The sequence below is a fragment of the Arvicanthis niloticus genome, chromosome 5, assembly GCF_011762505.2.
Source record: "Arvicanthis niloticus isolate mArvNil1 chromosome 5, mArvNil1.pat.X, whole genome shotgun sequence".
In the NCBI taxonomy this organism is placed as follows: Eukaryota; Metazoa; Chordata; class Mammalia; order Rodentia; family Muridae; genus Arvicanthis; species Arvicanthis niloticus.
Genome location: NC_047662.1, coordinates 107,875,529 through 107,891,696, shown reverse-complemented (window position 1 = coordinate 107,891,696; position 16,168 = coordinate 107,875,529). Strand labels below are relative to the sequence as shown.

The window sequence follows — 16,168 nt, the reverse complement described above, 5'->3', positions numbered from 1 at the left end:
TTACCTTCAGAAACAAAATCTCACTGATTGCAAAATTGGTTCTAAATTTTCTTATGTTGAAATGACTCCCCCTAATCACCCCAGAGAGACAGTCCAGAGGTTGGTGAAAGTGACTTTATACATGGAGACCCTGCTTATTGATCAGTAAGCAAGCAAAGATTAGACTCTTAAAGTATTTAGTGTCAGGTCTTTTCCTAGAATATTTTCTATGGCTTTAAAAGCTATTTACCATTCATTATAGTATAACACAATAATTTTGTAACAGTTACTTTCATTTTGTTTGTTTTGGGGTGTGTGTGTGTGGTTGCTAGGGATCAAATGTAGGACCATGCTACAGAAGCTAGGCGAATATTCTATCACTCTATCCTCAAATCCCCAGAAATACTTAAAACTGATTATTAGTATTTTTAGGTACCATTCTCCTTGGTCATGCTAAGTGTGAGGAAAGACCACATAGCTGTGTTTGATGACTAGAGTTTGACAAGGACAAACAGTGAGAACAGATGGCATGCCAGGGTAACAGGAAGAAGGTAAAGGATATTATTGGCAAATTTCAACATTCAAAAAATCTACCACAAACATATATAGACTTGAGTTTTAAAACTACAACATAAACCTTTTAAGAAAACTTCCTACGGGTGGCTCTGCACCCCAGAGTGGTGCCCCAGGGGTGCGCTCATTCACTCCCTTCACACCGCAGCTCCTGTGAACATAGTTGCAGAGGAGTAACTTTAAAAGCTGCATATGCACAGGGCTTGCACAGGTTGGAATCAGACTGGGTCTCAGTGCTGAGCGGCAGTGGAGATAAGCCTGCATGCCTAACCCAGACATTATCTCCAACTGATACCAGGTCCCAAATGAAAAGCTGTCTGCTGAAGTCTCCCTGGGTATACACAACACTCTTTAAGGCCAGCCTCATGCCCAGCACACAGACGGCACAACACAAGGTCAGTGGTGTTTCTGAAAGTGCTTTACTCATATTGCTATGTGCATCAAGCCTTTCCCCCCCTTACATACATATGATGGTTTCCAGTTTTGTGTTGTTATGCAATTTCTGTGTATACAAATATTGTATCTGTCTCTATATATGTTTCTTGAACTGTTTCTTTGGCTTTTTTCTACTTCTATTTATTTGTCTTGTCCTATTCTGGTTTGTTTTTATTTTAATTTAATTCATTTTATATTATTATTAATGCCTGATTATATCCTAATATGAGAGAGAGAGAGAAGAGAGAGAGAGAGATAAAGAGAGAGAACAGGTATGGATTTGGGTGGGTGGAGGTTCTGGGAATAGTCAGAGGAGGAGAAACCATAACCAGAATATATAGTATTAAAAAAAAAAAATCTATTTTCAACAAATAAGTAAATAAATAAATTGTATGTAATATCTTAATTTTACTACAAGTAAATGACTTCAAACATATTCTGGCTGACTGAGAAAGGGTGGCCAAATACTAATTTGGAGATGTAATTAACTTTTTTTTTTTTTAATTCAAGTCTTCAGATTTAGGCTGCAGAAATTTTTATTCAGTTCATTCTAGACAGCTCATCAAGAATTTCTTATTTTCAGGCTCCTTCTGTCAAATGAATGTATCTTCAGGCCCTTACCAGAAGTAACCGCCAACTTTATACAGACATAAGCAGAGGGGAACTGTCACAGGCAGCATGTGATATGAACTGTACCTGATCTTCCATCCTCTCTGTGCCTTCCAAGACAATTTTCTGGACATTTTCTTGTCTTTCCTAAGAAAAAGAAAATTTACTTTAACCAATCCATTTTGATGCTTGTTCATTTTTAAATGTAGATATGTTCTATCATGTACAGTTCACAGGAAAATACTTTCTATGTAGGTGGGGAGAAAGGATGTGAACAAGAAATCAGCCCAACAAGTTCATGCTCTCACACAGAACATAAAACACAATCAAAGCATCCTTTATTCTACAGGAGATAATTTAGTTGAAAACAGCCCACATAACACCTGCAGCTTCAAAAGAAAATAATTACACACTATTCAAATCAAACAAGATCGACTTGCATCTGAGGAACAGAGGAATGGTTGTTTTAGTTTGTGTATTTATGGGACCGGAACTCAGCAGGTAGGACAGGCTGCACTGAACTCAAACCCTTTTGCCTCAGACTTGAGCACTGAGATGACTTGCCTGTGATATCACCTTCAGCTAAACTGTTCAAACATTAATGATTTCTGTTACGTATGTCAGAAGTAAGGAAGGAAGTCTGCATTAACAGGCATAATAAAGAAAACTATTCTTTTAAATAATGCTATTTCCCTTTGTAGTAGGTTAGAGGCCTTATAAAATTAATGTTTTCAGGATAATATTAAACTAGAAAGTAGGAAGGAGAATTGGGCTTGTTCTTCAGGTATGGTGAAAGCGCACAGCAATGTAAGTATCAGGAAAAAATAGTACTTCCTTTAGCTAACTTTGCAAATTGAAAGGAATCACTCCCTAGAATCCATGTGATCTATCCATCTGCTACAAAACTGGGAATGTGGGAAAGCAGCTTAGTAAAGGTTGTGTGGCTGACAGGTTATCAAAATCTGTGAACATTTATATTTTTACATTGTTGTAAGAAAAAGACAAAGTTACATAGGAAAAGAAAAACAAGGACTTAGAGTCAAAACTTCCAGAACAAACTCAGACTAAATGTTTACTTTCTCTAAGCTGTGACGAGATCTCATCTTCCATTCTGACTGTGAAGACCACAGTCAAGAGAGCAGAGCTTTCTGTGCCCAGGAGACACAACATAACAGCTGTCTGGTGTCAGCTGCATATAATTCCCTAAACTTAAGTGTAAATATACCAGAAAAATGTTTCATTGACCAGGTTACCATGAACAATCTCAAAAGCCCCTTTCTTACCTTATGCATCCATATCCTTCCTTTCCGAATAATGTGTGTTAACCTGTCAACACACACTCTGTGAAGTGGGAGGTAGAAACCAAGCTCGGTCTGCGGAAGTATAATGGATAGTCCGTAGGTGCTCCGATCTCCATTCCAGTTTCCATCGAAGATTAATGAAACAATAATGACGCCTTTTTCAGATAAGACAAAAAACTTCACATCTATAGCCCCACTCTCTGCATTTCGAAGAATTTCTCCATTTAGAGTGTGGTTGGCAAGAAAAGTTATTTCTCCATCACTGAGAAGTACTTGGTCTGTCTTTGGAGCCCAAATATGCCTTACTCTAGGACCAAGAATATTATCCCAGTAAGCAAAGGTAGCCGCCAACAAGGGTGATTCCCCACTTAAAGCTATCTCTGTCTTGGCAACAGCAGGAGATGGTGGGGGGCAGATGGTCGACATCCCTGCATCCCAGGTCTCACATTATCCAAATGCTTGCAATAGCTAAATAGGGACATACAAAAACAGTGATCAGGTTCAGCCATTTAATGATATTCATCCAAACCCCAAATGACTTAGAAAAATGTCACATACCAACAGAGACAAAGAATGAGCCTCTATTACCTCCAAATGCATACATAGCCTGTGCATAATTTTAATGATTGGATATTTGGGCTCTAAACCAGTTCAACTAAAGAACAAAACAGGAAGGGGAGACCCTGAGTAAGTACATGGGACCTTAGTTACAAACAGGTAGAATCAGGTCCAATGGGTCATTCGAGGGAAGAATGAGCTCTAATCCAATGACTGCTCTGACTAAGAGGAAAGGGGAGGAGACTGAGAGGGAGACAGACTTAAAGCAAAGCTAGCCATGGGGATGAAGACAAGGGCAGGAGGCGGAATGCTGACCGTGGACACGGAGAGTACCATGGACTACCGCTCCCCACCAGAGGTGGTGCTGAGAGCAGGAAGGTTTCCTAAGAAGCCTGCAGAGCATCACGTTCCTGACAACCACTTGACACTGGCATTAGGCTTGGAGTTTCCAGAGCTGAGGGGGAACAGGCTGCTGCTCTTTTAAGTCCCCTGGTTTGTGTTTTCTAGGTGCTCCTAGAAAAGTAATTAAAAAAGCCAACCAACCAACCAACCAACCAACCAACTAACCAACCAACCAACCAACCAACCAACCAACCAACCAAAAAACCCGACAGCAGAAGTACCATAAAACAGCTAAAGAGATGTAAGATCAAAAAACAACAGCAGAGCAACAGCCCTGTCATCTCACTGAGCTCTGGCTGCCAAGGTACAGAAGTCTAATACTACTGCTTAAAATGACACTGAAAGGAAAGACATAACTAATTCCCACAACTGGTCCTTGAACCGTCATATTTTCTGTCTCTGTCTCTCTTTCTCCATCTTATCAAGAGTTTAGAGTCTCATGCAAAAGAGAGTAACTTGTATATTTAGCATGCTGAGTGAGTGTGTCTATCATATTAAGATAAGGCCTACAAAACCTGGCAAAACACTTAACTCTAAGGGATAGTTTACCTAGAGTTTTTAAATGTGCATTTTTAATTTCAGAAATTCACTTTGGCACTATTTACTTTTTAATATATGTCAATTTAATAGTCTGAAGGGACCATGATTATCTAAGTTGTACAACTTGTTTACGATATTGACTCTTTTGGACACAGTGGAGAGAGAGGTCAGCTTTCAGTGAGGGAACAGAGAAGGATAATTTGAGTGGAAACTGTATTGGCGCCACTGTTATCCTCTTTAACAGCAGCAAACTGCAGGACCACATAACAAGTGAACTAAACACGCAACCATAAAATTATATTGCAAACATATTTCTGTTCCATTTTTTCCTTTCTGTTTGAAAAGGTGAATAATTCTAAATAAAACATTACAAACATTCCATGATTATACTGAAAAAAGAAAAGCACTTCTTGAAGCAGTATTGAGCCCCAGAGCACAATCTTAAAGACTCATGGGAAAACTTTTAGCCTAATTGTGAAACTTAAAGCATTATATGTCATTTATTTTATTTAGTCCCATTCCTAGGCTAACTATAAGAACTAAGGATCATGTTGGGTTTGTTAACTTCAAATGCACCCCATCCTAAAATATCCCTGTTACTCCCAGGGGATGAATTCAAAGATCCCACTGGATGTCTAAACTGCAAAGAGTAACCATATATATTTTATTTATTGTAAGGTATAATTTACAAAATAGGAACAAAGAAATTAATAGCAAAATATAACCATTAACAACACACCAGAATGATAAAGAATGATATGAATTGAGTCTTTCTGATATCTCTTATTCCATGGGACTTACTCTTTCCCGTGATAACAGGCAATGACACACACTACAGGATAAGATGTGATTCCACAAAGTGACATGAGTGGTACAGGCTAGCAGGTTCCTACTGACCTGATGGTCAGAGGGATCATTGTGGAGGTTTGGTCTTTTGCTATGCTAAATACTGGTTGCTCCCAGAGACTGCTCCTAGACCCAGAAGACTACATAACCTTGTCCCCAAGTTATTCTGATTGGTGAATAAAGCTGCCAACAGCCAATTGCTGGACAGAAGAGACATAGGTGGAATGTAGGGTTCCCAGGCTTGTGGTCAGAAGAGAACTATGAGGAGGGAGAGAGGGAGGGAGGGAGGGAGGGAGGGAGGGAGGGAGGGAGGGAAAGAGAGAGAGAGAGAGAGAGAGAGAGAGAGAGAGAGAGAGAGAAACAAGAAGACATCATGGGGTAAAAATCTTACAATAATGGCCATGTAGGCTGGTTGACTGAAGTTAAGAGCAGCCCAGATGAAGCCTGGCAAATTATATACTGGATTATTGGCTGGGAAATAGACATAATAATAGCATAGAGGATAGATATTTCCCAAGCTCCTGTGCTGATTAAGGCTCATTATAAAGGTTGTGTGTGTCTTTTATCTGGGAACTAAATGGTCAAAGGCGGGGTAGAAACCCTGGATTGGGATTCAGAATATTCAACAACAGATCATCTGTTTGGGTGATCCTAGATCTCTGAGCTAGACATCCCTGGTGGTTAGATGTCAGGAGGAGGAAATGGTTCAGAAGCTTCCATAGCTGAAAGCTTTTCTGTCCAATTCTTTTGGAACAAAACAAAACAAAACAAAGCAAAACAAAAACCCCACTGCATTCAGAAGCTGGTGTCTCTTGTGAGCTCATCCTTTGTCGCTGCAGCGGTTATAATCCCCTGGATGGCTCTATACTGAGCTCCACCTGAGGTCTGTACTCCTAGCTCTGTCCTTTCCTGCCTTTGCAATGTCCCACTGTCACTGCCTTTCTGGGTCCACATCGCAGGAGGCTTCAGTTTCTTCTTCCCTTTCTTTTCTGTAGATTAGTAAAAACGTTCCTCTAATTCCTCATTTGTGAAAACCTCCCAGCAGCCTCCAGCATGTCTGCACGTCAAGCACGACAGCACGCATGTCAAGCCTTCAGCAGCTTGACTTGGAACTTCTCTGTTAAGTTTTATCTTTTTCAGCTCACATATATCCCTCACCAACACAGCCATCTTGTGAATGGCTTGGTGACGCTCACTTCTAGAGAACTTTACAATTCATTTAATTATGACGTATAGTTATTCTTATTTTACTCAGATTATTAGTATCATTATACATATTTAATTTTATGTTTTGCCTGTATGTATCTCAGTGTATCCCATGCTGTCTGCTGCCTGGTGCCTGGTGCCTGTAGAGGTACCTGGCTTCTCTGCAACAGCAAGTGCTCTTAACCACTGAGCCATCTTTCCGGCCCCTTCAGAACTTTGGCTGAAATCTATGAACAAGCCTAATGCTTTTGGCACAGCGTGCTGGCATCAACTACTCAGAACGTGGTTTTTAGATTATGCCATCCACCTACAAATTCATTATTTTAAGATTATTTACCGTGTACTGTGGTTATAACTTTGTAAAAACGTAACAGCAAGACCAGACCAGTGTAACTTTCCACCCTTCTTCATAATTTCATAGAAGATTTAGTCTTACCATGAATCTTAGTCGTACCAGTATAGCACCCCCTCCTCCAAGTTATGAGAAGTTTTACCTTTTCACTTAAAAGTACTTCAAGGCTTTTCTTAAGGAAATCCAAATTACCAGTATCATTACCCCTTGCTATGAGGCCATTACTAAATAAAATGAGTAAATACAACTGACCTTATAACTAAAACGTCTGAGTGACTGACTAGCAAGCAGGTGGGATATATCCAGTGTGAATACAACAGACAGATGTTTGGACAAAGGAACCGACCATGTCCTGGGTAGGGCACAGCAGGAGGTACGAGAAAGCATCAGTCTATTCAGAATAGTATGCAGCTTAAAACTTAGAAATTGTTTATTTCAGGAATAGCATATTTTTGGACTGTAGCTGGATGTAAATGAAATCATGAAAAAGGGGAAATTCCTATGACCTAAAAAAATAAAGTCCTATAGAGAAGTGTAATCAGGGAGGCTTTAAGTATGACGTTTCTAACACCTGAAGTTAGCTTTGGGGAAAAAATCCACATACAAATGTGGCTACAAAAATTCATTTCAAACTCAAGGCTTTTGCTTATGTGTTTTTGGGCTACTTCAGAAGGTTAACATGAGCCACAGAGTCTTTTGAGGGAAGCCAGAATCCAGAGCGAGGCTAAGGCTCGTCACTCTGGAGACAGAGTTCAGGGGTCACAGGGCTTAACCAATACTTCCAAAACTAAATAAGTATTTTTTTTTTTCTTTAAACCTGTGAAAAAAAAAAAAAAAATCAGCTGCAGCTTTTCAGGCTGCTTTGAGGAAGTTCATTTGCCCATTGCTACTGTGATGAAGAATTATACCATCATATGGCTTCCACTTCCTGTGGGGACATAGGTGGGGAGACAGCCATCAACCAGTCTCCTCAGACAAACAGGAACTAAGCAAGACCACTGTAAAGACAGTGGACTACTTGCCAGGCCGGCCTTCGTCACTCTTTATAAATGTTCAATTTCAGTCAAAACTCACATGCATATTCATGACACCATGACTGTGCCCAGATCCAAGTTTCTCAGGGCTGTTAACCTAACACTTGGGCAGTCTTTAGTCAACAAGGGAGTCTTGGGCAGGCTCAAAAGATAAAGAGTTTTATTCATTCGGTCATTTTCTAAAAGCAAACATTGGATGGCCAACATAGCCAAACGGACCATTTTATCAACTTTTAAAGTATATTTATATTTGTCTCCTGGAAATTTAAATGCTTCTTTAATGTCCAATCTGCAGCGCAGGCTGTAATCCCTCTTATTTTTTGTGTTCTATGAAATAAGAGCACTAGCACCTTGAGGCAGTTTCTAACTGATCCAGAGCTCTCCCACGGTGCCGATGTTCATTGAAGGGCCCGTTAGCAGTGTCTCAGACAGAAAACCCCAGTTTCTCCTGACCCACAGATTATTTTAACTTTCAGTACCTGTAGCAACCTTTCACTCAAAAACAGTAAATGAAAATTTTCAGAAAAATTATTTGTAGGTTTTTACGTGATACGTGGTGCTGTACGGGGTGATGGGATCATCTGCTTTCTGCTCCTAGGCTATGATTCACCCTTTGACCAGCATGCTTTTCACAGTATTTACCACTACTTCTCTGTCCTCTTGGTTATCAGATCTGGTGTCCAAGTACCAAGATGCCTGCATTCAGGTGATTCTTGTTTTACTTAACAGGGGTGAAAGTACAGTAGGCTACTTTGAAACACAAATCGATCACATTCACAGGCTTTTACAGCGTAGCTGCAATGGCTCGACTTTATTATCAGTTATTTGTAATCTCTTACTGCACCTAGTTTCTAAACTTTATCATCCGTGTATGAAATGTAATGGGGGGGGGGGCACCTACATTCACATGATATGTGTGTAGGCGTTTTCTGAGATTTCAGGCTATATTGTGCCCCCCCTGGAATGTCCTCTTTAATTGAGGGGAAGATTACTATATTTCAAATATCCTGATTCCATATTATTATTAACATATTCTCATTCTCTCTCTCCCTCTCCTCCCGTGCTATTTCTATATTATATTAGAAGTTTTCCAAGTGGGCTAATGATTCTATCTCAAAGTTCTTTTCAGTCTTTTTTGGGCCCTTTATATAAAGTAAAAGTACTACTGAGACAGACTTTTACACAACTGGTGACGCACGGGGACAGTGTGAATAGAAATTTATCCACCTGCTGGGACAAAACTCTAGAAGAGCCTAATAGTCCCCACACCAGAAAGTGCAATCCCTCCTAGGCAAATGCACGATTTCCCTCCTTTTCGGAATATAAGACCTGGCCAGATAGACCCTGTGTGGATAGACTTAATCAGTGCACTTCTCTCTGCAACTGATTACCATCAGTCAAGTGATGCCCAAGTCACAATGGTCACTTCCTTTAATAAGTCTGTGCAACCGCGGAACTGTGAGGCAACCAGGTCATGTCCCACAGAACTGGGGAACACCCTGGTAAGAGATGCAGCCCGTGTGTTTGGGCATCCGCACTCCTTACAAACTTGTGCGAAATTCTGCCTGCGTGCTGTCCGTCCTTACTCCATCCCACCCGCGCTTTCTCCGCCCGGGCAGGGACCCTCGGTACCCCTGACTGGGTCGCAGGACCCGCCAACGCTCTGGCTGTCGCTGGGCCAGGCCCCTGGGGCCCAGGCTTCTGGCGGTGGAGGCCGCGTCCGCGGGACTCCGGGAGGGTTCCCTCAAGGGCCCGGGAGAAGCTCGGGTGTCGGGGAGCGCCGGCGGACAGCGTAGAGGAGGCCCATCCCCATCCCCTCCGCACTGCCGCGGCCCCCGCAACCCCTGCAAAGCCAAGGGCTCTTTCGCTCGGGGGACCGGGAGTTCACCCAGAGGGAGAAAAAAACCCCGCTGGCACCCGGAGCCGGCCGGCAAGCCGACCGAGGCAGCAGCCCCGCTCCGCCCGCGCGTCTCACTCACCCACTCGCCGCCGCTGCGCCTTCACCGCCGGCGCAGGGACCGCAACCGCAGCCCGGTCCCGGCCCCGCCCCAGGCCCGCCCCGCCCCGCCCACGCCCCCAGGTCCGCCCCGTCGTAGCCCCGCCCCCAGCCCACGGCCGCCCCAGATTCTGCAGGGTTCTGTGTGCCGATCTTTGCAATCTCGTTGCCTTCTTTTGTCTTTGGTCACCGTGGTGGAGTCAAGTTGCGAGCTGAGGCGACCCAAACGCACCCCCCTAGCACAGCCTCCCTGGATTGTCTAGACACCACTCCCACAGAGGAGGAACGGGCAATTGGGATGGCTGACACTACAAACGCCATCTTTTACGTGGGCGGAACTCGTCTCTGTTTGACGCTCCGCTGTTTCCTCGTGGGACTCCGTAAGTTCCGGCGTCGCATTTTCAATGTGCTTTGCCAGCCTTGAGTTGCCAGTGGCAGCTGGCTGGACCGAGGCTGTCTGACGCTTTGTATCTTCCAAACGCTGCTCAGGAAATACACTGGCAGAGCTACGCTCAACCTAGACAGATAGTGCCATCTGCGTTAGGGAAACCTGCTGGGCCCACGAAGCATAGTTTGTGGTTGTAATTATTTTTGGGTTTTTTTTTTTGTTTTGTTTTTTTTTTTTTTGTTTTTTTGTTGTTTTTTTTTTGGTCAGCAGGTAGTGGGTGTTCAAAAAATATTTAATGAATGAGACCATTTCTTTTGGTCCGTATGACACAGTTAACTGCCGTAAGTCTGTGCGCAGACCCTGCACGTTCACTCCACAAGCACAATTTGTTGATTCCTCCTCTGTGCGTAGTCACTGCATTTTCTTCTAAACGTCATTTTTGCCAAACACCACAGTGCACTTTGTTTTTTTAACTTTTGGGAAAATAACACCGTGACGTTTGATATGTTTAAATTTTTTGGTTTGTAACTGTATTGTGATGAGTAGTGTTTGATATTTCCTAGCAGCTTTTCATCATTTGTAGAGAAAGACAGGCATTAATAACAAAATACCTATCAACACCACCTTTGGGTATTGTATGCTTTTTTTTTTTTAAACCCAGCAACTGTCATCTATCAAGTTCTTACAGTGTTTTGTATGCGCTCTTCAGACTACACAAAGGATTATACTTCATTTATGTGTACAGTTAAAAATGTATCCAGACACACAAAAATGGGATAGAACCATGTTTGGAAGGCTAGGGTTAAGAGTGAGATCTGTGGGTCAAAGTGGGTGAGTTTGCAGGTAAGGCTAGTCAGCCAATGCACAGCACGGGCAATAGGCGGTTATGCTATATCCCACACTGAAAAGTTACTAGGTAGGTGTTAGGTACTACCCCCCCACACACACACATAGAGGGGGGGGAGGGGGAGGGAGGGAGGGAGGGAGACAGAGAGAGAGAGAGAGAGAGAGAGAGAGAGAGAGAGAGAGAGAGAGAGAGAGAGAGAATAATCTGGAATAATCTGCTTGTCTGTAGTAGCCCAGAGCTATTGATTGGGTCTGGTTTGTGTAATTCCAGAGCCCACTAGGTATAGAAGATATTTGGTGTTCTGTTGAAGTAAGCTCTTCTCCTTTAAAACCTGTCTGTGGTGATTCAACCTAACACTACTCTTCAAAATAAGACTGGAACTTTGATTAAGTGCCTGGGGAAGGAATATACCTCCTCAGTTTTTTTTTTTTTTTTGTTTTACTTCAAAATTTTGCCTAGAGACCAAAAACAGTGTCTATCAAATATCTGATTTTGTGTAACATCAGTTCTAGAATATTTTTTTTTATTAAAAAACCCGATCAAATCAAGAAAGGACTAGGGATGTAGCTTAGTGGGTAGAGGGCTTGTCTAGCATATATGACTCCCTGGGTTTGACCCCCAACATACCCCTCTCTTTTTCTCTCTCTGAGAAAATAATGAAACACCAAGACCTAAAATATTGTATGACCACAAGAAATGAAATAAATCATGATAAAACTGATATTTTGCTGTGTATTTTGTGACCAATGAGTGGAAACATTTTCCTTCACATCTGATGGAACAATTACTTAGGCATAGGTAAAGTAGCTTATATATTTTTAATTCGATTGTAGCTAAATTTTATTAACCAGGAAGAAAATAATAAGTATATATGCTGGTCCATATTTATTGTATTGCCTGAAAGGTGTAAGGTGGTCTAGAATACATCTTTCCTCTGGGAAACCAGAGAGAAAATGATGTTAATTGTGTGGAAATACGATCCATGTTATTGATGTGGTAGCTTTTTAACCCTTACCCTCTCAAACTTTCCAAATAAATAACCCCAAATAGCTCTAGGCTCTAAGTGAAAATATACTTGCTGTAGAAATATATCTCCAGGGCTGAAAATGTAGGGCATTTGGCAGAGGGCTTGCCTGCCAAGCACTGGTTCACTTCCCAACACTAAACAAGTGGCAAGAAGGCAAACACCTATAATCTGAGGCAGGAGGATTAGAAGTTCAAGATCATCTAGGCTATACTACAGGTGAAAGCTATCAGGGGGACCCCATCTAAGAAAAGAAAAAGAAAGGGAGTATCTCTTCAAACAAGGACCAAGAACTTTATCTCCTATTTTCAACCAGAACAACACCCTTGAAGAGCCAATATAGAAAAATGTGAACTATCATGTTCATTAACATTCAGTCATGCAAACACTCCCCAACAAGGGGAATTTCTAAAGCAAAATAAGAGGTTGGGCTCTGTAACCACAACAGATATTAAGTATTGTCTCTGCTTTAGGTTAACCATGAAACTGGACAGTTCTTCACTTCTTGGTAACTCAGTGTCCTCAGTGCTAGCTTACTGTGGTGGCTTAAAGGAAGGAATGGAGAGAGAGGCCAGTGTGACCCTTAGATAAGACTATGTATTTATGACAAGGGGGCGTTTTGTTCCCCGTGTGTGTGTGTGTGTGTGTGTGTGTGTGTGTGTGTGTGTGTGTGTGTGTGTGTGTGTGTGTGTATGTGTGTCTTTGTGTCTCTGTGTGGATGGCAAAATGCTCACAGAAAGTAGTGGCAGCCCTTTTAAATAGGAGTAGAGATGACTACCATAGGTACATTACACCCCTCCAATAGTCCCTCCCTCTGTAGCTTCCTTGCTTGACCACACAGGAAGCTTGTAAGTGCAGTCTTTTAGCAGGACACTGTTGCTCAGCAGCAAAACAGCCTAGGAACCTGTCACCTGGCTGCTGGAAGGTCCACATGCAACCAAACGAGCTAGAAAACTAGATCAGTACATTCTAGACGTGATGGTTTTACTTTCATTTTTGTAACTTCTCAGAAATAGTAAATACAGTAATGAATGACTTACAACTCTCTTACATCTCACGCATATTTATAGCTCCAGTAAACATGTCAGGACTCAGAGAACCTTCTTGCTACATCAGAAATGCCAGTTGTCAGGAAGGCTTTTCTCCATTTTGTCTGCTAACGTGTTTCAGAAGTGTGATGTGCATTGCTTCTGAACTGGAACCGAGGGCTCGTTGATTAGCTCCTACTTACACAGATTACAGGAAATTAGATGTGACTGAGACTGGCACGTGAACAATTTCATGACAGACACGGATGAAGAATATTGCTGTATAAACCCTAGTCCATTTCATTTCCCCTAGGAAATTTTATGTGGTTGTCTTCCTTAATCACTGAAGACTTAATAAATATGCATTTTATGATACATTGCCTTCCTTTGAAATATGAATGGAATCTTAGCGTGTTAAGCCAGTATGATGAAGTGATACAGAAAACCCTTGAGTTTCTGTCTGGAGCCAACACTTTATAGTTCTAACAACACATGATGCTGCTTCAGTACTGCAAAAAATTTACTGTTAGGATACAATGTGCATTCCTTTCAGCTCCTCCTTGGACTCATGATTTTATGAACAACATCCTTAGTGAGAGGAACGCCATCCTTCACCAGGTGTAAGGTTTTGTTCCTTCACATTGCTGCTGTGCACATTACTTTGTATGTAACTGTTTCTAAGGACAGAAGCCTGGCTGGAGAGATGGCTTAGCTGTTAAAGGCTGGGCTCACAACCAAAACAAACAAACAAAAAAAGGATGTTGTAAACACCCCCAAATAGAGTCTCAAGGGGGAGGAATTTCCTAGCTCATTGCACCTCATAAAACACAGGAAATCAAAACATCATCTTAAGTCTTAGATGTTAATGTACAATTACAGAGAGAATATAAAATTCTGTTTCTTTAGAAGAAGAGAGAATTTATACAGGTCTGATACTTTGATAGACCAGAGATGCGGCCAGCACTGCAAGCTGATGGCGATGTCCCATGCAGAGGCGTCACAGCAATAATGCACACTTGCTAACCACATACTTCTCAGGCCAGCTCCGAATGTGCTCTTGAGCGTCTGTCAAGTGTCACCATCTACCTGCAACCATCAGCAATCTTGCACTTATGTTTATATTTTATTGCATTTAATGGGACTTGGTAAGCAGGGTTTTCAGTATTTAGTAGCACTATGGATAACTGACTGTCAGTGTTGTCACATACTGATTGAAACCCAAGACCATATGGTTACCTGTGGATTCATTTGCTTTTTAGCAGATTGTGATTGGACTATGTCAGATGTCTGATTGAACCTTCATTCCAGTTACTGAAAAGTTATCCTTGAGACATTTTTCCCTCTTCCTCTTTCTTCCCCTATACCCAATAGGATATTACTCTGTACCCCAGGTTGGCCTAAACCCAGGTTGGCCTAAAACTCCATCTTCCTAAAAGCCATCTTCCTGCCCCAAACTTGGCTGTTTCTTTTGAAAATAGTTCATTTAAGAGTCAGAGTCATATTGGATATACCAAATGAGAAACTATGTGGAAGCTTCTGTCTTTTTTAAAAAATCAATTAATTCTTATATATTTCATCTCCACTGCAATTTCCTCTTTCTCCTCTCCTACCTGGCTTCCCCATCCACTCCTCAATTTCAGTCAGAAAATGGCAGGCCTCCCAGGGATATCAACCAAATACAACATATCAAGTTATAATATGATTAGGTACCTCCCCTCATATTAAGGCTGAATTAGTCCACCCAGGGTCCCCAAAGCAGGCAAAAACATCAGAAACAGCTTCTACTCCTTATGTAAAGCGTCCCAGAAAAACACCAAGCTATACAACTGTAACATATATGCAGAGGGCCTAGGTTAGACCACGTAGGCTCCCTTATTATCAGTTTAGTGTCAGCGAGTCCCTCTGAGTCCAGGTTTATTGACTCTGTGGTTTTCTTGCGGTGCCCTTGACCTTTCTGGCTCCTACAATCCTCTGTACCCCTGTCCCCTTTCTGAAGAATTTCCTGAATTCCATTTATTCTTTGGCTATGGGTCTCTACATCTGTTTCCATCAGTTGCTGGAAGAGGCCTCTCTGATGACAATTGGGTTAGGCACCAATTTTTGAGTATAGCAGAATACCAGTAGATATCAGGATTCTCTACAGTCACAGAATTTATGGAATGTCTCACTATATTGAGGAAATTTATTGTGATGACGTACAGTCTGTAGTTCAAGTACCCCAACAATGGTCAGCTGTGAATGGGAGGTCCAAGGATCAAAAGAAGAGACCACAAAGACTGGGAGAATCCCAGGCCACACAGACCAGAAGACTAGAAAAGAAACAGAAACCAAGGAACAAAATACTCATACAACAAAGACAAACTCAGAACTTGATACTTATAGGCCTTTAATTACCTCAAAGCCAGTTGTCTAGAGGCCAGCCTACAAACACAAGTAACAACAGTCAACACATAGTGTCACCACCAAACCCAACTGTACTACAACAAGCCCTGAATATTCTAACACAACAGAAGAGCAAGAAAAAGGCCTTAAAACCAACTTTATGAGTTAGATTGATGTCCTTAAGGAGAAAATCAATAAATCTTTTAAGAAAATTCAGGAAAACACAAGCAAACAATTAGAGGAAATGAATAAATTCCTTAAAGAGAGCCAAGAAAAAAAATAGTTGAAGGAAGCAAATAAAACCATTCAAGACCTGAAAATGGAAACAGAAGTAATAAAGGAAACAAAAACTGAGGGAATCTTGGCGATGGAAAATCTAGGTAAGTGAACAGGAACTACAGACACAAGCATCACCAAAGAATACAAGGGACAGAAGAGAGAATCTCAGGTGTTGAAAGTACGATGGAAGAAATGGATGTATCAGTCAAAGAAAGTGTTAAGTCTAAAAAGTCCCTGACACAAAACATCCAGGAAATTTGAGACACTATGAAAAGACCAACCCTAAGAATAATAGGAATGAAAGAAGGAGAAGATTCCCAAAGAACTAGAAAATATTTTCTGTAGAATCATGGAAGAAAATTTTCTTAACCCAAAGAAGGAGATGCCTA

The 16,168-nt window shown here is 41.6% G+C and overlaps 1 protein-coding gene across 1 annotated transcript in view; it reads right to left on the bottom strand.

Annotated features, from left to right (window-relative positions):
• C9orf72 (C9orf72-SMCR8 complex subunit) overlaps nt 1-9,878 on the bottom strand; it is a 29,979-nt gene extending 20,101 nt beyond the window's left edge. The window contains exons 1-3 of the mRNA XM_034504155.2: nt 9,815-9,878; nt 2,880-3,365; nt 1,684-1,743 (exon numbers count right to left, since the gene is read on the bottom strand). Coding sequence (XP_034360046.1) covers nt 1,684-1,743; nt 2,880-3,323 — 504 coding nt within the window. The 5' untranslated portion in view covers nt 3,324-3,365; nt 9,815-9,878. The remainder of the gene's footprint in view (nt 1-1,683; nt 1,744-2,879; nt 3,366-9,814) is intronic.
• Between the last annotated feature and the right edge of the window lie 6,290 nt (nt 9,879-16,168).